The 23656-nt window shown below is 46.0% G+C and overlaps 1 protein-coding gene across 2 annotated transcripts in view; it reads right to left on the bottom strand.

The window, feature by feature from the left end:
- LOC116374790 (protein yippee-like 1) overlaps nucleotides 1–21671 on the bottom strand; it is a 41791-nt gene extending 20120 nt beyond the window's left edge. Inside the window, exons 1-2 of one of the 2 annotated variants that reach the window (XM_031829544.1) lie at nucleotides 20842–21671; nucleotides 4298–4610 (exon numbers count right to left, since the gene is read on the bottom strand). In XM_031829544.1, coding sequence (XP_031685404.1) covers nucleotides 4298–4414 — 117 coding nt within the window. In that variant the 5' untranslated portion in view covers nucleotides 4415–4610; nucleotides 20842–21671. Of the gene's footprint in view, nucleotides 1–4297; nucleotides 4611–18878; nucleotides 19118–20841 lie in introns of those variants that run through there. The other variant, XM_031829543.1, reaches the window with a different exon arrangement.
- Nucleotides 21672–23656: the final 1985 nt, after the last annotated feature.

Here is a 23656-nt window from a genome sequence, read left to right as displayed (position 1 = left end):
CTTTTTTGCCCCACTGTATATAGACATAATATGACATTTTAAATGTCTTTATTCTTTTGCAACTTTTGTGATGTAATGTTTACTGTGTTATTATCTATTTCACTTTTGTTATGATCTATTTCACTTTTGTTATTATCTATTTCACTTTTGTTATGATCTATTTCACTTTTGTTATTATCTATTTCACTTTTGTTATTATCTATTTCACTTTTGTTATTATCTATTTCACTTTTGTTATTATCTATTTCACTTTTGTTATTATCTATTTCACTTTTGTTATGATCTATATCACTTTTGTTATTATCTATTTCACTTTTGTTATTATCTATTTCACTTTTGTTATTATCTATTTCACTTTTGTTATTATCTATTTCACTTTGCTTTGGCAATGTAAACATATGTTTCCCATGACAATAAAGACCTTTGAATTGAAATTGAATTGAGAACACATGGTCCCTGACTCCAAAACTCTCAAAGACCAACATAGACCCAGACACCAGCTTAGAGCTTCTGAGACTGAGACAACATTCACTCATGGGTGCTTAGAATATCTACTGGAAACGGTGCCTGGGGAAGACCCGAAGCATCATCAAGGACCCCACACACCCCAGCCACGAGCTGGTCACTCCCTTACCGTCAGGCAGACGGTATCAGAGCATGAGGTCTGATACCATAGGTTCAGAGAGTTTCCATCTACAATCCTGTCAGACTGCTGAACACTTGAAATGGACTGACCACCTGTTCTGATTCTAACAGGACTGACCACCTGCTCTGATTCTAACCCTAACAGGACTGACCACCTGCTCTGATTCTAACAGGACTGACCACCTGCTCTGATTCTAACCCTAACAGGACTGACCACCTGCTCTGATTCTAACCCTAACAGGACTGACCACCTGCTCTGATTCTAACAGGACTGACCACCTGCTCTGATTCTAACCCTAACAGGACTGACCACCTGCTCTGATTCTAACCCCAACAGGACTGACCACCTGCTCTGATTCTAACCCCAACAGGACTGACCACCTGCTCTGGTTCTAACCCTAACAGGACTGACCACCTGCTCTGGTTCTAACCCTAACAGGACTGACCACCTGCTCTGGTTCTAACCCTAACAGGACTGACCACCTGCTCTGATTCTAACCCCAACAGGACTGACCACCTGCTCTGATTCTAACCCTAACAGGACTGACCACCTGCTCTGATTCTAACCCCAACAGGACTGACCACCTGCTCTGATTCTAACCCCAACAGGACTGACCACCTGCTCTGATTCTAACCCCAACAGGACTGACCACCTGCTCTGATTCTAACCCCAACAGGACTGACCACCTGCTCTGATTCTAACCCCAACAGGACTGACCACCTGCTCTGATTCTAACCCCAACAGGACTGACCACCTGCTCTGATTCTAACCCCAACAGGACTGACCACCTGCTCTGATTCTAACCCCAACAGGACTGACCACCTGCTCTGATTCTAACACTAACAGGACTGACCACCTGCTCTGATTCTAACCCTAACAGGACTGACCACCTGCTCTGATTCTAACAGGACTGACCACCTGCTCTGATTCTAACCCTAACAGGACTGACCACCTGCTCTGATTCTAACCCTAACAGGACTGACCACCTGCTCTGATTCTAACCCTAACAGGACTGACCACCTGCTCTGATTCTAACCCTAACAGGACTGACCACCTGCTCTGATTCTAACAGGACTGACCACCTGCTCTGATTCTATTCTAACAGGACTGACCACCTGCTCTGATTCTAACAGGACTGACCACCTGCTCTGATTATAACTGGACTAGTACAAAGATCTCAAGATAAGGAGGAAGGTGAGGGATCAGCCCAGAACTACACGGCAGGACCTGGTCAATGACCTGAAGAGAGCTGGGACCACAGTCTCAAAGAAAACCATTAGTAACACACCACGCAGTCATGGATTAAAATCCTGCAGCGCACGCAAGGTCCCCCTGCTCAAGCCAGCGCATGTCCAGGCCTGTCTGAAGTTTGCCAATGACCATCTGGATGATCCAGAGGAGGAATGGAAGAAGGTCATGTGGTCTGATGAGACAAAAATAGAGCTTTTTGGTCTAAACTCCACTCGCTGTGTTTGGAGGAAGAAGAAGGATGAGTACAACCCCAAGAACACCATCCCAACCGTGAAGCATGGAGGTGGAAACATCATTCTTTGGGGATGCTTTTCTGCAAAGGGGACAGGACGACTGCACCGTATTGAAGGGAGGATGGATGGGGCCATGTATCACGAGATCTTGGCCAACAACCTCCTTCCCTCAGTAAGAGCATTGAAGATGGGTTGTGGCTGGGTCTTCCAGCATGACAACGACCTGAAACACACAGCCAGGGCAACTAAGGAGTGGCTCCGTAAGAAGCATCTCAAGGTCCTGGAGTGGCCTAGCCAGTCTCCAGACCTGAACCCAATAGAAAATCTTTGGAGGGAGCTGAAAGTTTGTATTGCCCAGCGACTGAAACCTGAATGATCTGGACAAGGTCTATATGGAGGAGTGGGCCAAAACACCCCGCTGCAGTGTGTGCAAACCTGGTCAAGAACTACAGGAAACATATGATCTCTGTAATTGCAAACAAAGGTTTCTGTACCAAATATGAAGTTCTGCTTTTCTGATGTATCAAATACTTATGTCATGCAATAAAATGAAAATTAATTACTTAAACATCATACAATGTGATTTTCTGGATTTTTGCTTTAGATTCCGTCTCTCACAGTTGAAGTGTAAACATGATAGAAATTACAGACCTCTGCATGCTTTGTAAGTTGGAAAACCTGCAAAATCGGCAGTGTATCAAATACTTGTTCTCCCCACTGTATATATATATATATACACATATACACACACACACCCACAAACATACTAAACAAACAGGGGTTGTGCAGGTAGGTAGTCTGCAGGTACAGTTCATTCGGAAAGTATTCAGACACCTTGACTTTTTCCACATTTTCTAACGTTACAGCCTTATTCTAAAACGGATTAAATACATGTTTTTCCTCATCAATCTACACACAATACCCCATAATGACATCACAATACCCCATAATGACATCACAATACCCCATAATGACATCACAATACCCCATAATGACATCACAATACCCCATAATGACAAAGCGAAAACAGGTTATACAGAAATACCTGATTTACATAAGTATTCAGACCCTTTGCTGTGAGACTCTAAATTGAGCTCAGGTGCATCCTGTTTCCATTGATCACCCTTGAGATGTTTCTACAACTTGATTGGAGTCCACTTGTGGTAAATTCAATTGATTGAACATGATTTGGAAAGGCACACACCTGTCTATATAAGATCCCACAGTTGACAGTGAATGTCAGAGCAAACATCAAGCCACGGGGTTGAAGGAATTGTCTGTAGAGCTCTGAGACAGGATTGTGTTGAGGCACAGATCTGGGGAAAGGTACCAAAACATTTCTGCAGCATTGAAGGTCCCCAAGAACACAGTGGCCTCCATCATTCTTAAATGGAAGAAGTTTGGAACCACCAAGACTCTTCCTAGAGCTGGCCTTCTGGAAAAACTGAGCAACTGAACCTTCCAGAAGAACAACCATCTTTGCAGCACTACACCAATCAGGCCTTTATGGTAGAGTGCCCAGACGGAAGCCACTCCTCAGTAAAAGGCACATGAAAGCCTGCTAGGAGTTTGCCAAAAGGAAAGGATTCTCAGACTATGAGAAACAAGATTCTCTGGTCTGATGAAACCATGATTGAACTCTTTTGCCTGAATGCCAAGAGTCACATCTTGGTAGTCTGCAGGTACAGTAGGTAGCCTGCAGGTACAGTAGGTAGTCTGCAGGTACAGTAGGTAGCCTGCAGGTACAGTAGGTAGTCTGCAGGTACAGTAGGTAGTCTGCAGGTACAGTAGGTAGCCTGCATCTTGGTAGCCTGCAGGTACAGTAGGTAGCCTGCAGGTACAGTAGGTAGCCTGCAGGTACAGTAGGTAGCCTGCAGGTACAGTAGGTAGTCTGCAGAGCTCATCCATAAAGGAGGCTAATAGATGTTGACAACCTGGGTGGAGTTCAGATGCTGATTACCTTTGGCTCGCTGGGTAATCAGCTTAGGTGTCTGGAGTGGTAACTAGCTAGCAGAGCTCTGGATTTGCTCCCTGGTAAACAACTTGATTGATTCTGATCTAGTCAACAAAATGAAGTTGATATTTTTTTGTAGCGTGTGTGAAAATGCACTGGATCCCTTTGCATTGTGTGTGTATGTGTGTGTGTGTGCGCTCAAAGCCCCCCTACCTTAGAGATGAGTTCGTCGTGGTTGGCCAGGTGTGCCCGACAGTGTATACAGCTGTAGGTGCGATGACACGAGGGCAGGTAGGCCTGAAACGTCTTCGACTTGGTCATCTTCACCATGTCACATGGGCGGGGCTCTGGGCTGTGATTGGCTGATGTGCCGGGGGCTGCGGCGTCCGGGCTAGCGGCGGACGAGCAGCAGCTCTGCTGAACTTGCTGACAGAAGAAGCACTGGAAGATGCAAGCAAAAGCCGTCGTTGTTGAGGAGTGGGTGTGTGGCGGCAGGCTCCACACAGCAACCACGAGGAAACTACACCTGGAGAGGAAGACAGGAAGAATATTAAGACAGAGAGTTAGGAGAGGGGAGAAGAGGAGAGAGGGAAGGAGGAGAGAGGGAGAGAGGAGAGATGAGAATAGGAGAGGAGAGAGGAGAATAGGATAGGGGAGAGGGAGAGAGGAGAATAGGAGAGATGAGAAGGCGAGAGAGGAGAATATGAGAGGAGAATTAGGAGAGGGAGAGAGGAGAATAGGAGAGGGGAGGGAGAGAGGAGAATAGGAGAGGAGAGGGAGAGAGGAGAATAGGAGAGGGGAGGGAGAGAGGAGAATAGGAGAGGAGAGGGAGAGAGGAGAATAGGAGAGGAGAGGGAGAGAGGAGAATAGGAGAGGGGAGGGAGAGAGGAGAATAGGAGAGGAGAGGGAGAGAGGAGAATAGGAGAGGAGAGGAAGAGAGGAGAACAGGAGAAGAGAGGGAGAGAGGAGAATAGGAGAGGGGAGGGAGAGAGGAGAATAGGAGAGGAGAGGGAGAGAGGAGAATAGGAGAGGAGAGGGAGAGAGGAGAACAGGAGAGGAGAGGGAGAGGAGAATAGGAGAGGAGAGGAAGAGAGGAGAATAGGAGAGGAGAGGGAGAGAGGAGAATAGGAGAGGAGAGGGAGAGAGGAGAATAGGAGAGGGGAGGGAGAGAGGAGAATAGGAGAGGAGAGGGAGAGAGGAGAATAGGAGAGGAGAGGAAGAGAGGAGAACAGGAGAAGAGAGGGAGAGAGGAGAATAGGAGAGGGGAGGGAGAGAGGAGAATAGGAGAGGAGAGGGAGAGAGGAGAATAGGAGAGGAGAGGGAGAGAGGAGAACAGGAGAGGAGAGGGAGAGGAGAATAGGAGAGGAAGAGAGGAGAATAGGAGAGGAGAGGGAGAGAGGAGAATAGGAGAGGAGAGGGAGAGAGGAGAACAGGAGAGGAGAGGGAGAGAGGAGAATAGGAGAGGAAAGGGAGAGAGGAGAATAGGAGAGGAGAGGGAGAGAGGAGAACAGGAGAGGAGAGGGAGAGAGGAGAATAGGAGAGGAAAGGGAGAGAGGAGAATAGGAGAGGAGAGGGAGAGAGGAGAACAGGAGGGGAGAGGGAGAGAGGAGAACAGGAGAGGAGAGGGAGAGAGGAGAATAGGAGAGGAAAGGGAGAGAGGAGAATAGGAGAGGAGAGGGAGAGAGGAGAATAGGAGAGGAGAGGGAGAGAGGATAATAGGAGAGGAGAGGGAGAGAGGAGAATAGGAGAGGAGAGGGAGAGAGGAGAACAGGAGGGGAGAGGGAGAGAGGAGAACAGGAGAGGAGAGAAGAGAGGAGAGGGAGAGAAGAGGGAGGGAGAGAAGAGAATAGGAGAGGAGAGGGAGAGGAGAATAGGAGAGAGGAGAATAGGAGAGGGGAGGAAGAGAGGAGAATATGTTGAAGCAATTTCTCAAGACTTCAGTCAGGAAGTTAAAGCTTGGTCGCAAATGGGTCTTCCAAATGGACAATGACCCCAAGCATACTTCCAAAATTGTGGCAAAATGGCTTAAGGACAACAAAGTCAAGGTATTGGAGTGGCCATCACAAAGCCCTGACATCAACCCCATAGAAATTTGTGGGCAGAACTGAAAAAGCGTGTGCGAGCAAGGAGGCCTGACTCCGTTACAAAATTCACCCAACTTATTTTCGGAAGCTTGTGGAAGGCAACCCGAAACATTTGATCCAAGTTAAACAATTTAAAAGGCAATGCTACCAAATACTATTTGAGTATATGTAAACTTCTGACCCACTGGGAATGTGATGAAAGAAATAAAAGCTGAAATAAATCATTCTCTCTACTATTATTCTGACATTTCACATTCTTAAAATAAAGTGGTGATACTAACTGACCTAAAACAGTGAATTTTTACTTGGCTTAAATGTCAGGAATTGTGAAAAACTGAGTTTAAATGTATTTGGCTAAGGTGTATGTAAACTTCCAACTTCAACTGATCAGTCACTGTGGGGACGACGTCCTCGATGCACTTATTGATTGAGCCAGTGACCTCTCAATGCCATAGGAAGAATCCCGGAACATATTCCAGTCTGAGCTGCAAAACAGTCCTGTAGTTTAGCATCTGCTTTATCTGACCACTTTTTTATTTATCTAGTCATTGATGCTCCCTGCTTTAATTTTAGCTTGTAAGCAGGAATCAGGAGGATAGAGTTATGGTCAGATTTACCAAATGGAGGACGAGGGAGAGCTTTGTACGCGTCTCTGTGTGTGGAGTAAAGGTGGTCTAGAAATGTTTTCCCTCTGGTTGCACATTTGACATGCTGGTAGAAATCAGGTAAAACTGACTAAAGTTTCCCTGCATTAAAGTTCCCGGCCACTAGGAGGTGGCGCCTCGGGATGAGTGTTTTCCTGTTTGCCTATGGCCTTAAACAGCTCATTGAGTGCGGTTTTAGTGCCAGCATCGGTCTCTGGTGGTATGTAGACAGCTACAAAGAATAGAGATGAAAACTCACTGGGTAGACAGTGTGGTCTACAGCTTATCATGAGATACTCTACCTCAGGCGAGCAAAACCTCGAGACTTCCTTAGATATCGTGCACCAGCTGTTGTTTACATATATGCATAGGCCCCCACCCTGTGTCTTACCAGAGGCTGCTGTTCTGTCCTGCCGATAGAGTGTATAACCCGCCAGCAGTATGTTCTTTTAATGTCGTCGTTCAGTGAACGACGATTCGGTGAAACATAAGATATTACAGTTTTTAATGTCCTGTTGGTAGGATATGTGTGGTTTCAGTTCATCCCATTTATTTTCCAGTAATTTAACGTTAGCTAGAAGTACAGAAGGCAAGGGCAGATTAGCCACTCTTCGCCTGATCCTCACAGGGCACCCTGATCTCTTTCCGCGGAATCTCCGTTTGCTTCTCCAGCGAATAACAGGGATCTGCTGGGCCTGGTCGGGTGCCTGTAGTAGTATATCCCTCCCGTCCAACTCCATTGAAGAACTCTTTGTCCAGTTTGAGGTGAGCAATCGCAGTACTGATGTCCAGAAGCTTTTTTCAGTCATAAGAGATGGTAGCAGCAACATTATGTACAAAACAAGTTACGAACAACGCAATATATCGTGCAGCCCTAGTATAAACACCATACACACACACACACACACACACACACACACACACACACACACACACACACACACATACACATATGACACACAGACACACCTGGGGCCTAAAATTGAAAACAAACAGTACAAATGAAAAGTTTGGACATTCAAGGGTTTTAGAACACCTACTCATTCCAGGGTTTTAGAACACCTGCTCATTCCAGGGTTATAGAACACCTACTCATTCAAGGGTTTTAGAACGCCTACTCATTCAAGGGTTTTTCTTTATTTTTACTATTTTCTACATAGTAGAATAATAGTGTAGACATCCAAACTATGAAATAACACATATGGAATCATATAGTAACCAAAAAGTGTTAAACAAATCAACATATATTTTACATTTGAGATTCTTCAAAGTAGCCACCCTTTGCACACTCTTGGCATTCTCTCAACCAGCTTCACCTGGAATTCTTTTCCAACAGCCTTGAAGGAGTTCCTACATAATGCTAAGCACTTCTTTCCTGCTTTTCCTTCACTCTGCGGTCCAACTTATCTCAAACCACCTCATTTGGTTTGAGGTTAGGTGATTGTGGAGGCCAGGTCATCTGATCACTCTCCTTCTTGGTCAAATAGCCCTTACACAGCCTGGAGGTATGTTAGGTCATTGTCCTGTTGAAAAACAAATGATAGTCCCACTAAGTCCAAACCAGATGGGATGGTGTATTGCTGCAGAATGCTGTGGTAGCCATGCTGGGTAAGTGTGCCTTGAATTCTAAATAAATCACTGACAGTGTCACCAGCAAAGCACCATCACACCTCCTCCTCCATGCTTCACGGTGGGAACCACACCTGCGGAGTCTCATAAAGACACAGCGGTTGTATACCAACCCTACCTTGTCACAACACAACTGATTGTCTCAAACGCATTAAGAAGGAAAGAAATACCACAAATGAACTTTTAACAAAGGCACATCTGTTAATTGAAATGCATTCCAGGTGACTACCTCATGAAGCTGGTTGAGAGAATGCCAAGAGTGTGCAAAGCTGTCATCAAGGCAAAGGGTGGCTACTTTGAAGAATCTCAAATATAAAATATATTTTGATTTGTTTAACACTTTTGGTTGATACATGATTTCATATGTTATTTCATAGTTCTGATGTCTTCACTATTATTATACAATGTAGAAAATAGTAAAAATGAATAAAAACCCTGGAATGAGAAGGTGTGTCCAAACTTTTGACTGGTAGTGTATGTCGCGCAGCGAGAGTTGAGTGGAGGCTGATTGGGTTCAGTCAGTCCTCCGGATGAATCCTCCCCAGCTAGCTAGTTTATGCGTGTGACAAAAAAAATTCTGCGAGAATTTCAAACTTGTCTCACGAAATTGAGACCTGATATGAGCTACGCTATCCCACTACTTCCCTCTCCTTACTGCCCTGATATAAACTACAGTGTCTAGTTACTTCCCTCCAAGTTACTGCAGGACAGCATCGGAAATCGGGACTCGGGTGCGAAGGAAACCCTGTGTTGTTGTTGTGTTGCCGGGTGGCAGCGCCAACTCTCCTCATTGAGTAGTGTTACTGCATCACGGTGACATTCAGATGGTTACTATCAATATTACAAGGTTTCTCTCATGTCGGCTGCTTTCCTACTGGAATATAATATAAACCAGTGGAATGGAATAAATTTGCTATGTTAGCTACCGCCAGCGACATGATACAGCCGCCCGGTGGGAGGCACCTCTAAACAGGACCGTTGTAGCCACTGGGTAGGAGGCACCTCTAAACAGGACCGTTGTAGCCACCCGGTAGGAGGCACCTCTAAACAGGACCGTTGTAGCCACTGGGTGGGAAGCACCTCTAAACAGGACCGTTGTAGCCACCCGGTAGGAGGCACCTCTAAACAGGACCGTTGTAGCCACTGGGTGGGAAGCACCTCTAAACAGGACCGTTGTAGCCACCCGGTAGGAGGCACCTCTAAACAGGACCGTTGTAGCCACCCGGTAGGAGGCACCTCTAAACAGGACCGTTGTAGCCACTGGGTAGGAGGCACCTCTAAACAGGACCGTTGTAGCCACCCGGTAGGAGGCACCTCTAAACAGGACCGTTGTAGCCACCCGGTAGGAGGCACCTCTAAACAGGACCGTTGTAGCCACCCGGTAGGAGGCACCTCTAAACAGGACCGTTGTAGCCACCCGGTAGGAAGCACCTCTAAACAGGACCGTTGTAGCCACTGGGTGGGAAGCACCTCTAAACAGGACCGTTGTAGCCACTGGGTGGGAAGCACCTCTAAACAGGACCGTTGTAGCCACTGGGTGGGAAGCACCTCTAAACAGGACCGTTGTAGCCACTGGGTGGGAAGCACCTCTAAACAGGACCGTTGTAGCCACTGGGTGGGAAGCACCTCTAAACAGGACCGTTGTAGCCACCCGGTAGGAAGCACCTCTAAACAGGACCGTTGTAGCCACTGGGTGGGAAGCACCTCTAAACAGGACCGTTGTAGCCACTGGGTGGGAAGCACCTCTAAACAGGACCGTTGTAGCCACCCGGTAGGAGGCACCTCTAAACAGGACCGTTGTAGCCACTGGGTAGGAGGCACCTCTAAACAGGACCGTTGTAGCCACCCGGTAGGAGGCACCTCTAAACAGGACCGTTGTAGCCACCCGGTAGGAGGCACCTCTAAACAGGACCGTTGTAGCCACCCGGTAGGAGGCACCTCTAAACAGGACCGTTGTAGCCACCCGGTAGGAAGCACCTCTAAACAGGACCGTTGTAGCCACTGGGTGGGAAGCACCTCTAAACAGGACCGTTGTAGCCACTGGGTGGGAAGCACCTCTAAACAGGACCGTTGTAGCCACTGGGTGGGAAGCACCTCTAAACAGGACCGTTGTAGCCACTGGGTGGGAAGCACCTCTAAACAGGACCGTTGTAGCCACTGGGTGGGAAGCACCTCTAAACAGGACCGTTGTAGCCACCCGGTAGGAAGCACCTCTAAACAGGACCGTTGTAGCCACTGGGTGGGAAGCACCTCTAAACAGGACCGTTGTAGCCACTGGGTGGGAAGCACCTCTAAACAGGACCATTGTAGCCACCCGGTAGGAGGCACCTCTAAACAGGACCGTTGTAGCCACTGGGTAGGAAGCACCTCTAAACAGGACCGTTGTAGCCTCCCGGTAGGAGGCACCTCTAAACAGGACCGTTGTAGCCACTGGGTGGGAGGCACCTCTAAACAGGACCGTTGTAGCCACTGGGTGGGAAGCACCTCTAAACAGGACCGTTGTAGCCACCCGGTAGGAGGCACCTCTAAACAGGACCGTTGTAGCCACTGGGTGGGAAGCACCTCTAAACAGGACCGTTGTAGCCACCCGGTAGGAGGCACCTCTAAACAGGACCGTTGTAGCCACCCGGTAGGAGGCACCTCTAAACAGGACCGTTGTAGCCACTGGGTAGGAGGCACCTCTAAACAGGACCGTTGTAGCCACCCGGTAGGAGGCACCTCTAAACAGGACCGTTGTAGCCACCCGGTAGGAGGCACCTCTAAACAGGACCGTTGTAGCCACCCGGTAGGAGGCACCTCTAAACAGGACCGTTGTAGCCACCCGGTAGGAAGCACCTCTAAACAGGACCGTTGTAGCCACTGGGTGGGAAGCACCTCTAAACAGGACCGTTGTAGCCACTGGGTGGGAAGCACCTCTAAACAGGACCGTTGTAGCCACTGGGTGGGAAGCACCTCTAAACAGGACCGTTGTAGCCACTGGGTGGGAAGCACCTCTAAACAGGACCGTTGTAGCCACTGGGTGGGAAGCACCTCTAAACAGGACCGTTGTAGCCACTGGGTGGGAAGCACCTCTAAACAGGACCGTTGTAGCCACCCGGTAGGAAGCACCTCTAAACAGGACCGTTGTAGCCACTGGGTGGGAAGCACCTCTAAACAGGACCGTTGTAGCCACTGGGTGGGAAGCACCTCTAAACAGGACCATTGTAGCCACCCGGTAGGAGGCACCTCTAAACAGGACCGTTGTAGCCACTGGGTAGGAAGCACCTCTAAACAGGACCGTTGTAGCCTCCCGGTAGGAGGCACCTCTAAACAGGACCGTTGTAGCCACTGGGTGGGAGGCACCTCTAAACAGGACCGTTGTAGCCACTGGGTGGGAGGCACCTCTAAACAGGACCGTTGTAGCCACCCGGTAGGAGGCACCTCTAAACAGGACCGTTGTAGCCTCCCGGTAGGAGGCACCTCTAAACAGGACCGTTGTAGCCACTGGGTGGGAGGCACCTCTAAACAGGACCGTTGTAGCCACTGGGTGGGAGGCACCTCTAAACAGGACCGTTGTAGCCTCCCGGTGGGAGGCACCTCTAAACAGGACCGTTGTAGCCACTGGGTGGGAAGCACCTCTAAACAGGACCGTTGTAGCCACTGGGTGGGAAGCACCTCTAAACAGGACCATTGTAGCCACCCGGTAGGAGGCACCTCTAAACAGGACCGTTGTAGCCACTGGGTAGGAAGCACCTCTAAACAGGACCGTTGTAGCCTCCCGGTAGGAGGCACCTCTAAACAGGACCGTTGTAGCCACTGGGTGGGAGGCACCTCTAAACAGGACCGTTGTAGCCACTGGGTGGGAGGCACCTCTAAACAGGACCGTTGTAGCCACCCGGTAGGAGGCACCTCTAAACAGGACCGTTGTAGCCTCCCGGTAGGAGGCACCTCTAAACAGGACCGTTGTAGCCACCGGTAGGAAGCACCTCTAAACAGGACCGTTGTAGCCTCCCGGTAGGAAGCACCTCTAAACAGGACCGTTGTAGCCTCCCGGTGGGAGGCACCTCTAAACAGGACCGTTGTACTGGTCCTTCACACCGGCTTGTCGTTACTTGAGCTGGCATGTCAAGGTGACAACCAGATTCTAGATGGTGACCAAATACTAAAAGTTATTTCTCCTTCGCCCATCGAAATTAACTTTATTTGACTAGTTTTAAATAGCACCATGCTAATGTTGTTGCATAAACTATCTGAGAAGGACTCATCGGGAGGACTGACTGAACCCAGTCTATTCATTTCCCCTCCAGCTGTGTGACGTACGTCATCAGTTTGGGCACCATGCGTGTCCATGTAGCAGCCTCTCCCGTCCACAACCCTCCCCACTGTGTTAAGTGAACAATCAGCTTGTAAACACCTTTAAAAATACGAGCACATTACCAGAGCACTGCCAAAATGACGTTGTATGTGTGTGTATGTAAGAGAGAAAGTCATCTCATGTCCGAAAATCACGACACAGATGAACGAGGAATTTCACCCTGGGGGGACCCTGCTACTGTTTTAATGGGGGAATTTCACCCTGGGGGGACCCTGCTACTGTTTTAATGGGGGAATTTCACCCTGGGGGGACCCTGCTACTGTTTTAATGGGGGAATTTCACCCTGGGGGGGGGACCCTGCTACTGTTTTAATGGGGAATTTCAACCGGGGGGACCCTGCTACTGTTTAAATGGGGGAATTTCACCCTGGGGGGAACCCTGCTACTGTTTTAATGGGGAATTTGACCCTGGGGGGGGGGGAGCTGCTACTGTTTCAATGGGGAATTTCACCCTGGGGGGGGACCCTGCTACTGTTTAAATGGGGGAATTTCACCCTGGGGGGGGACCCTGCTACTGTTTAAATGGGGGGAATTTCACTCTGGGGGGACCCTGCTACTGTTTTAATGGGGGAATTTGACCCTGGGGGGACCCTGCTACTGTTTTAATGGGGGAATTTCACCCTGGGGGGGACCCTGCTACTGTTTTAATGGGGGAATTTCACCCTGGGGGGGACCCTGCTACTGTTTAAATGGGGGGAATTTCACTCTGGGGGGACCCTGCTACTGTTTTAATGGGGAAAGTTCACCCTGGGGAGACCCTGCTACTGTTTTAATGGGGGAATTTCACCCTGGGGGGGACCCTGCTACTGTTTTAATGGGGGAATTTGACCCTGGGGGGGACCCTGCTACTGTTTTAATGGGGGAATTTCACCCTGGGGGGTGAATTATGTGTTTTAATGATAGATAAAGATGTCAGTCTTTTTGTAATGCCAAAGACAGGGTTGTAACAGGGTTGTTTATGTTTCCACTTGACACTGCAGAAATCTGTATTCCATTTTTATGCATTCCTATTGGTTGGTTAAATTTACATATCAATAAGGTGCTATGCCATTGGTCATGCTTACAGATAGGGGAAGGTTGCGAATGTTAATTCTTCCCAGTCTAAAGCGCTAGGTTACGTTCTGAAATAGAATATTATATTGGCATATTTACAACGTGTAAGAGTCCACTATGTACATGTCCTGATGTATATATACTGTATGTTACCTGTTAGATATGGGAGGTATCGTGGGATGTGCTTTTGTATGTTATTGGTGTAAGATCACATTAGCTAGCAGACGAATCAGGAATCTCCTGCTATCAACATACTGTCGTCCTGCACATCTAATGTGCTTCCTATCGTCCTGCACATCTAATGTGCTTCCTATCGTCCTGCACATCTAATGTGCTTCCTATCGTCCTGCACATCTAATGTGCTTCCTATCGTCCTGCACATCTAATGTGCTTCCTATCGTCCTGCACATCTAATGTGCTTCCTGTCATCCTGCACATCTAATGTGCTTCCTATTGTCCTGCACATCTAATGTGCTTCCTATCGTCCGGTACATCTAATGTGCTTCCTATCGTCCTGCACATCTAATGTGCTTCCTATCGTCCTGCACATCTAATGTGCTTCCTATCGTCCTGCACATCTAATGTGCTTCCTGTCATCCTGCACATCTAATGTGCTTCCTATTGTCCTGCACATCTAATGTGCTTCCTATCGTCCGGTACATCTAATGTGCTTCCTATCGTCCTGCACATCTAATGTGCTTCCTGTCATCCTGCACATCTAATGTGCTTCCTATCGTCCTGCACATCTAATGTGCTTCCTATTGTCCTGCACATCTAATGTGCTTCCTATCGTCCGGTACATCTAATGTGCTTCCTATCGTCCTGCACATCTAATGTGCTTCCTATCGTCCTGCACATCTAATGTGCTTCCTATCGTCCTGCACATCTAATGTGCTTCCTATCGTCCGGTACATCTAATGTGCTTCCTATTGTCCTGCACATCTAATGTGCTTCCTATCGTCCGGTACATCTAATGTGCTTCCTATTGTCCTGCACATCTAATGTGCTTCCTATCGTCCGGTACATCTAATGTGCTTCCTATCGTCCTGCACATCTAATGTGCTTCCTATCGTCCGGTACATCTAATGTGCTTCCTATCGTCCTGCACATCTAATGTGCTTCCTATCATCCGGTACATCTAATGTGCTTCCTATCGTCCGGTACTTAGGTACTTACATGTATTGTATTTTATACTATTTCTGTCATTGTTTTACACAAATACCCAGTCTGATATTGACGTGCTATCAGCCTATAAATCAGACTAAACCCCAATCAACTGGGACCGCTGGCTGGACTGTCCCTTCTTTAAAAACACAACTGAAGAGAGTTACTAAGTACGATCACATGTTACACTGACGAGTCACTGGTGGTGAGACCAGTCTTCTTGTCTTGGCTGGACAGTGTTTTTTTGGAATGAGATGTTAACCCCTCCCCCCACCACCAGAAGTTGTGCTTAATGCACATCCGTCATCATGGCAAGGGGGCCCTCGCCCCAGACCATAACTCCTCCTCCACCAAACTTTACAGTTGGCACTATGAATTGGGGCAGGTAGCGTTCTCCTGACAAACCCTGATAAGTCCATCGGACTGCCAGATGGTGAAGAGTGATTCATCATTCCAGAGAAAGCGTTTCCACTGCTCCAGAGTCTAATGGCAGCGAGCTTTACACCACTCCAGCCAACACTTGGCATTGCGCATGGTGATCTTAGGATTGGAAACTGGCCATGGAAACCCATTTCATGAAGCTCCAGACAAACAGCTTGTGCTGACGTTGCTTCCAGAGGCAGTTTGGAACAGTTCGGCAGTGAGTGTTGAGACTGAGGACAAATTATTTTTTTCGCGATACTTGCTTCAGCACTTGGCGGTCCAGTTCTGTGAGCTAGTGTGGTCTACCACTTCGCGGCTGAGCCGTTGTTGCTCCTAGACGTTTCCACTTCACAATAACATCACTTACAGTTGACCGGGGGCAGCTCTAGCAGGGCATACATTTGGCAAACTGACTTGTTGGAAAGGTGGAATCCTTTGACGGTGCCACGTTGAAAGTCACTGAGCTCTTCAGTAAGGCCCATTCTACTGACAATGTTTGTCTATGGAGATTGCATGGCTGTGCGCTCCATTTTATACACCTGTCAGCAACATGTGTGGCTGAAATAGCCCAAATTCACCAATTTGAAGGGGTGTCCACATACTTTGGTTTATACAGGCTGTTTCTCAAAATGCATATATATGCTCTGAGCACCAAATGGGTCCAAATCAATGTATGAGAAACGGAGCACGGAGGGCACTTATCGAATGCGTACTCCGTATGTACATTTGTACATGAAGCATGCATCGATTCAAGCTTCAACGGAAAGTATGCACAAAAAAATTACGCAATATGTCTTCCAATCAAAATGGCTGCCATTATTTGAGATGAAGTGAGACAAAATACACTCTGACTTTGGAATGAAATTCCATTCAACATCTCATATGTTGCCTAACTACAACATTTTATCTTGATAATGTTAATGTTAATTTTGGCATGTTATGTAATGTAGATTGTAAGCCCATATTAAGTCAATAGGGCTAACTGGCTAACTACTAGTACTGTTAGCTAGCCAGATAGCGACAAAGAATTGTTAGCTAACTAAACACACAAGAATTGACATCTCTCTTGCATAATATTTTGTTTTAGGTCATTTTTGCATGTTGAACGATCTGGTTTGCTACGTTATTATGATTCACATATAGCTAGCTGATAGTTATGAAGTAAAACTGTTGCTTAGTGTATATCTTGCTTAGTCTCTATTGCCATTGTCCTGGCTGGAAGAAGGTTCAGTTAATGGGTAAATCCATGGTAAGTCAATAGGGCTAACTGGCTATGTTGCTAGCTAGCCACGAAGAATTGGTAGCTACCTTGCATAACATTAGTTCTATGTAATTTTTGCCTGTTTAACTAGCTGGCTAGCTAGATTATTACGATTCACATATCCAGATGACAATTATGAAGTAAAATGTTTGCTTTGTGTATATCTTAGAGGAAGGTTCAGTGAATGGGGAGGTGAAGCGTGAGGTAATGCCACAGAACAATGTGACATATTTCACCAGATAAATAATTGTGAAGCATCCGCTTGGCGTTTCCATTCACTACGAAGCCCAGTGGTTGGCAGTGGGAGAAGATGGAACAAGATGGATTTTGACCGACATTCTGCACAATTTCCCATTGATGAAACATTTGATCTCAAAACAGTTTGCTGTTCCCAAAACTACAATCTCTTACGAACAGAGTGGACTACGTTCTGTAGACTTTACCCTTTTCCAAAGTTGAAAAAAAATGTTGTTTTAGAAGTGCAAAGGTGAATTGAATTATTGCACACGTGCACTTCACAGAGTAGGCGTTCCCTAATGGAAATATGCAAATAAATGCTAGAAAGCACCAATAGGATCTCGCTAGCTCGTGCTTGGCTCTACCCACTATGACTCATTTGCTCATTTGAAAGGACGGGCTGTGGTCTATCTTGGTTCAGTTGAAAAATCTTTGATAAGACAGTGCGAGTGCTTCTCAAATGTATTGTTTTATGCATGCTTCACACTCTTGTCCTCACAAGAACGTACTCAAGTGAACGTGGTCGGAGAATCATCGGCGCATGAGAGTGTGGAGCACGGAAGTATGCACATACACTTATAGTGTATGTGGCTGATTAGCCAGCCTGGTCTCATAAACTAGACGTAACATATAAAACGTAAAGCCAGGACACTGATATTAGTATATGTTACGTTTGGTATGGTTACATAAGGTAGAAGATTACTTAAGATTACTTATGCCTAGCAAACCAACGGTTGTGTGTTCGAAACTCATCACGGACAACTTTAGCATTTTAGATAATTAGCAACTTCTTACAACTTTTTTTTTTTTAGCTACATAGCATGTTAGCTAACCCTAACATAACGCTTTAACATTGACCGCTAGCCTAGCTCATGCTTGCCATCTAGCTAAAAATTACCATTAGACACCTAGCTAACGTTAGACACAACAAATATAAATTCCTAACATGTGTTTAGCAAATGTGTAACATATTGTACGAATTGAAATTAGTAACATGCCATAATAATTCTAATTCGTAACATATAATATGAAAATGGATGATGGACATCCACAATTAATACCATACTAATTTGCCTGCCCTGGATATACATTTAATATGTAACGTCTACCCCTGAGTCCAGGTTGGTCTGGCTGGTGAGATTAATGTATTTGGATTCCTTGTCTGGCTCCATGATGCCTCGCTCCCTCAGAAAGACCACGGGAGCTTCGAGCCTGGCGGTCTTACAGCTAGCCAACCAAACCAGCATGGATATCTATCACGTGTCCAGGCATCCAAATACCCACAAATAGGAAAAGCTATATTATACACTATGAAAAATAAATCCACAGCAATTTAACTTTGACGTCAGCTAAATGAACTTGCACTACTGTCATTGAGTTTAATATAGGGATATGTGATTGGAGAGTTATGACACGAAACCTCGAAGCAGCAATGTGAAAATCTAACAAAAGAAAAAGAAGCGCACAGCAGAACAGAGCAGAGCGCAGGAGCTGTTGTTTATAACAAAGGAAGGCAGCGTGCTTCATGACCACTGAGGTATGGTCTAGGTAACCAATACAGGAAGAAGAATGGAGAAGAACGCCAAACAAAGGACAGCTATGGTTTCTCTCCCAAATCAACAAAACAAACAAACCAATGAGCAAAACATTGGATGCAGCAACAGGAGACACGTTTTGCGATCGCCAAAGAGAGCAATAATACCAAAAAGGCATTCTCATTTCAACAACGTCTAGTTTGTTTTTTTACGTTATTAATGTGTTAATACAACCAAATGCATGAAGTATGTACTTGTCTTTATGGTCAACGACAATGTTTTGTTCTGGCTGTCAAATCTAAAACAATAATAACTACTAGCGTAACAAAGAAAAACAACTCCACGCGTCAAAATCAACTTTAACAATGTATCCCATCATCAATACTGTCTGTAACAATGTATCACACTCACCACCTGAAACGAATCTGCTCAGAGCGAATCTTGACATATATTGACTTGTGTGCTTGATGGTAATGTTTTTCATATCATGAAACGGTTGTCCTCTTTCTAGTGTGCTTGTGTAATGGTCAAGGAGTGATGTTGTCAGGTATCCAGCAGCAGCGATCACTAAAGCTTTCCTTTTCCTCCGTCCGTCTTTGTTGTTGTCTTTGTGTTCGTGGTAGCCTCGTCTAACGTCACTGCTGGGACAGACCCAGGTTATGACAGACAGCTACAGCGACCAATAAGGTGAGGCTGCGGCTGAGGTGGAGAAACACCCGGATGTGTAAATAAATACAGGGAGATATTATCATACTGATCACGACATGATAAACACAAGGTTACATGCCTTATTATTCCTGCAGGTGAGGCTGTTTATAGAATATAATATGTTGCCTAAAAAAGAACATAGGTTTATATTCTGTAGGTCCCTTAGACCAACTGGTTAGGGGAAATACAATTTCATTCCTTCCTATAAAATATTAAAACGGGCTTATTTGTTCTGTCTTCTATATGTGAACAAACACAGGCACAAGGTTGATATTTCATGATAGCATTTCTGACCAAATCATTTTCTAAATGAGATCTTCAGCTAATAGTATGAGGGGAGGGGTCAATGCATCCATATTACTGCTGACCTGTTGCACCCAATGCAACCACCTTGATTATTATTTGACCCTGCTTGTCATCTATAAACACCTTGAAGAACGATCTGGCCTTAATGACAATGTACTCTTATAATGCCCACCCGGCACAGCCAGAAGAGGACTGGCTACCCCTCAGAGCCTGGTTCCTCTCTAGTTTCTTCCTAGGTTCCTGCCTTTCTGGGGAGTGTTTCCTAGACACAATGCTTCTAGTTCTGCATTGCTTGCTGTTTTGGGGGTTTTAGGCTGGATTTATGTATAAGCACTTTGTGACTTCTGCTGATGTAAAAAGGGCTTTATAAATACATTTGATTTTGATTGAGAAATAAATGTTTAAAATCCACTGACAGCACAGCATACAAGTGGCAGTAAATTATTTAATCGATTGCTTTCGGATTCCAATCTTTAAAACGAATCCTGTCCGCAGCTCTCACTGGCTATGCGTCACCTTGGAACATCTGTCAGCCTGGGATATATCTTATACTGGAAATAATAACTGAGTCAGTATGGGATGTCTAAAACCAGCCCTTCACTATGCGCACACATCTCATTATCTCACATTACATTGCCCGGATTAATATAAAAAACATTTAGATATTAGGCTACGACCCAATTCCCTCTAGACGTGTCTGCCTAGACATTGTTCATGACGCTGTCTCGTCACTGCATCCGATAGAACAGACCACGAACTATTCATGACTGTTAATGCAATATTAGTCTACAGGTGGGAAAGCATCTATAGGCAGTGTGTCATCGAATTATTGGAATAACTTGCAATAATAACAAAAAAAAGTCCGGTATTGTTATGATGATGGCAACAGCGGGGAAAACATCAATGAACCTATAGGAGGGAAGGAGCGTCGAGCTAGCCTGATGATGTCATGTGTTTTGTATCCTGCGTCGGGTTTTAGTAATGCTCTGTGCTACATCTCATGTCATTAGCCCACTGCAAGTTAGGACGGTGAGCCGATATTGACCGTGATAATCATTTTACTGGATCCTGACATTGGATCATATAGACGACTGATTTTATTGTCATTTTATCGTTATCCTCCAGCTGAGCAACATCAATGGGATATCAGTCAATGTGACCTTTGAAAGCGAGTGGGAATACGAAATAAATTCAATGTGGTTATTATAGCCTACTTATAACTAGGTTATAACCAATTATAACCAAAGGGCTAGTTATAGCCTATGGACATGTCCAAGTTTAAACTCTCCAGAACTAAAATAAATAAATATCCGTAATCATTGTATTGATTGAAGCAGAACCATTATACACATATACTTACACAAAACAATTTTTTATTCCCCTTTGAACGTAGGAGGCGGAGGTAATAATTACTCCGCTGAAGCTGGATGTCACATTCACAACACAGATCTTGGTCTGTGCCCGGGCTGCCACGGCCCCAAGACGGAGACGTCACCTTACTGTGTTTCACTCATGTTTCCATTCGGCCCAGCGATGCAGGTAACTAACTCAATACCCGACTGTGCAGGTAACTCAATAATAAAGGAGATACTGTTGGCCTAGTCTGATCTGGCTAAAAGACTACGGCTGAACAGCAGCATGCGGGTCCGGGTTCCACACAAACAAACTCCGTCCTATCTGTACATCCTTTTAGGCTTCAACACAGTTGGCTCGGGTCTTTCTCCAGTCTGAGCAAATCATTGCAGATTCCGACTGAGCCTCAAGTTATTCAATCCATGCACAAATAACACAGCGGACTGGGGCAGTTAAAGGATGAAAAGTAGCCTTGTCTAGCCTGGTTCCTGCTATCCAGTAGGTTGCCTACACTGTCGGAACAACACGTTTAAAGTCCCAAATGAAAAACTGTGCAGCTTAATTAGCGGGCTTGGTTTTCTGGATGATGTTAATTGCCATGTAGCTAGGTCACCGCCGGCGTCAGCTGGGCAGGAGGCTATCCCGTCCCTACTGCAGCTTGTCCAATATATGGAATGGAATTCAAATCCGTGTCGTGTTGTTTTGTTCTCGGCGAGGTTTAGCACTAGAGATGAAATAATGACTCCACGCACGATTCTTCAGTATATTCTAGGATCAATTCTTGCAATTGGATGAGTTGTGTTTTTTGTGTGATGATAGTTGTTTTCCCAAATGAATCATTACATTCGAATTTGTTACAAAGAGTCTGAATAAAATCATATTGCCCTCCTCTCCAATGACTCAGGACCAATTAAAATCGGAACAACCTTCCAACAACCAATTGCTTTACGGGGGGGTGCGGTCTCAGATGTGATCGAGGGCCAATAGCTGGAGGTCTGCAGGCTTTTAGTGATGCGCGCCCCCGAGGAAGACACGTGCCAAAAATATCAACAATGTCCATTTTATTTATTGATCTGACGTGGTTAAACATGACGTAATCTTTTTGTCGTATATATGTTGACAGTAGTCTCAGCTGTTGATTCAAGTACTCTTCAGATTCATTTTGAAAGTAGGCCTTTGGACAGGATAGGCTTACAACATTCACTTCATGTAGCTTAATGATACAATATATAATAATGCAACGACTTATTCCCTAAATATGGTTAGTTAATAGACTATAATAAACAACATTTTCTGTTATGCATGTAGCCTATGAAATGGTAGGCTGTCAAGTTATTAAGGAAACTAGAATAATTAGTTACACTACAGCGCCCCCTTCAGGATATGGCACAGATTACACCCTGTTTATTGTTATATATTTTATAAACATAAACAAAACATAGAAACAACTACATCATCAGCCGTGGCCAGACCCACTAACAGAACCGCCACGTTGTTTCCTTATAACACGTCCTCTAATGTCCTATTAGAGTAATCTGTTCCTATTGAACATTTATTTCTAGATTTACAATCTTGCACTTATTTTGTCCATGTTGTGATTGTGTAAAGAGGGACCCAATGACGCTCCTTCCCAACTGGCACATTATTAAACTGTAAAAGAGGGTTCAAAACATTAAGAACACCTTCATAATATTTAGTTCAGAACAGTCTCAATGTGTCAGGTCATGGACTCTACAAGGTGTCCAAAGCGTTCCACAGGGATGCTGGTCCATGTTGTCTCTACAAGGTGTCCAAAGCGTTCCACAGGGATGCTGGTCCATGTTGTCTCTACAAGGTGTCCAAAGCGTTCCACAGGGATGCTGGCCCATGTTGACTCTACAAGGTGTCCAAAGCGTTCCACAGGGATGCTGGTCCATGTTGTCTCTACAAGGTGTCCAAAGCATTCCACAGGGATGCTGGCCCATGTTGACTCTACAAGGTGTCCAAAGCGTTCCACAGGGATGCTGGCCCATGTTGACTCTACAAGGTGTCCAAAGCGTTCCACAGGGATGCTGGTCCATGTTGACTCTACAAGGTGTTGAAAGCGTTCCACAGGGATGCTGGTCCATGTTGTCTCTACAAGGTGTCCAAAGCGTTCCACAAGGATGCTGGCCCATGTTGACTCTACAAGGTGTCCAAAGCGTTCCACAGGGATGCTGGTCCATGTTGACTCTACAAGGTGTCCAAAGCGTTCCACAGGGATGCTGGTCCATGTTGACTCTACAAGGTGTCCAAAGCGTTCCACAGGGATGCTGGTCCATGTTGACTCTACAAGGTGTCCAAAGCGTTCCACAGTGATGCTGGCCCATGTTGACTCTACAAGGTGTCCAAAGCGTTCCACAGGGATGCTGGTCCATGTTGACTCTACAAGGTGTCCAAAGCGTTCCACAGGGATGCTGGTCCATGTTGACTCTACAAGGTGTCCAAAGCGTTCCACAGGGATGCTGGCCCATGTTGACTCTACAAGGTGTCCAAAGCGTTCCACAGGGATGCTGGCCCATGTTGACTCTACAAGGTGTCCAAAGCGTTCCACAGGGATGCTGGTCCCTGTTGACTCTACAAGGTGTTGAATAGCGTTCCACAGGGATGCTGGCCCATGTTGTCTCTACAAGGTGTCCAAAGCGTTCCACAGAGATGCTGGCCCATGTTGACTCTACAAGGTGTCCAAAGCGTTCCACAGGGATGCTGGCCCATGTTGACTCTACAAGGTGTTGAAAGCGTTCCACAGGGATGCTGGTCCATGTTGTCTCTACAAGGTGTTGAAAGCGTTCCACAGGGATGCT

Source organism: Oncorhynchus kisutch, linkage group LG8 (genome assembly GCF_002021735.2).
Source record: "Oncorhynchus kisutch isolate 150728-3 linkage group LG8, Okis_V2, whole genome shotgun sequence".
In the NCBI taxonomy this organism is placed as follows: domain Eukaryota; kingdom Metazoa; phylum Chordata; class Actinopteri; order Salmoniformes; family Salmonidae; genus Oncorhynchus; species Oncorhynchus kisutch.
Note: the sequence above shows the minus strand (reverse complement) of the source record. Positions and strands in the feature narration are given on the sequence as shown.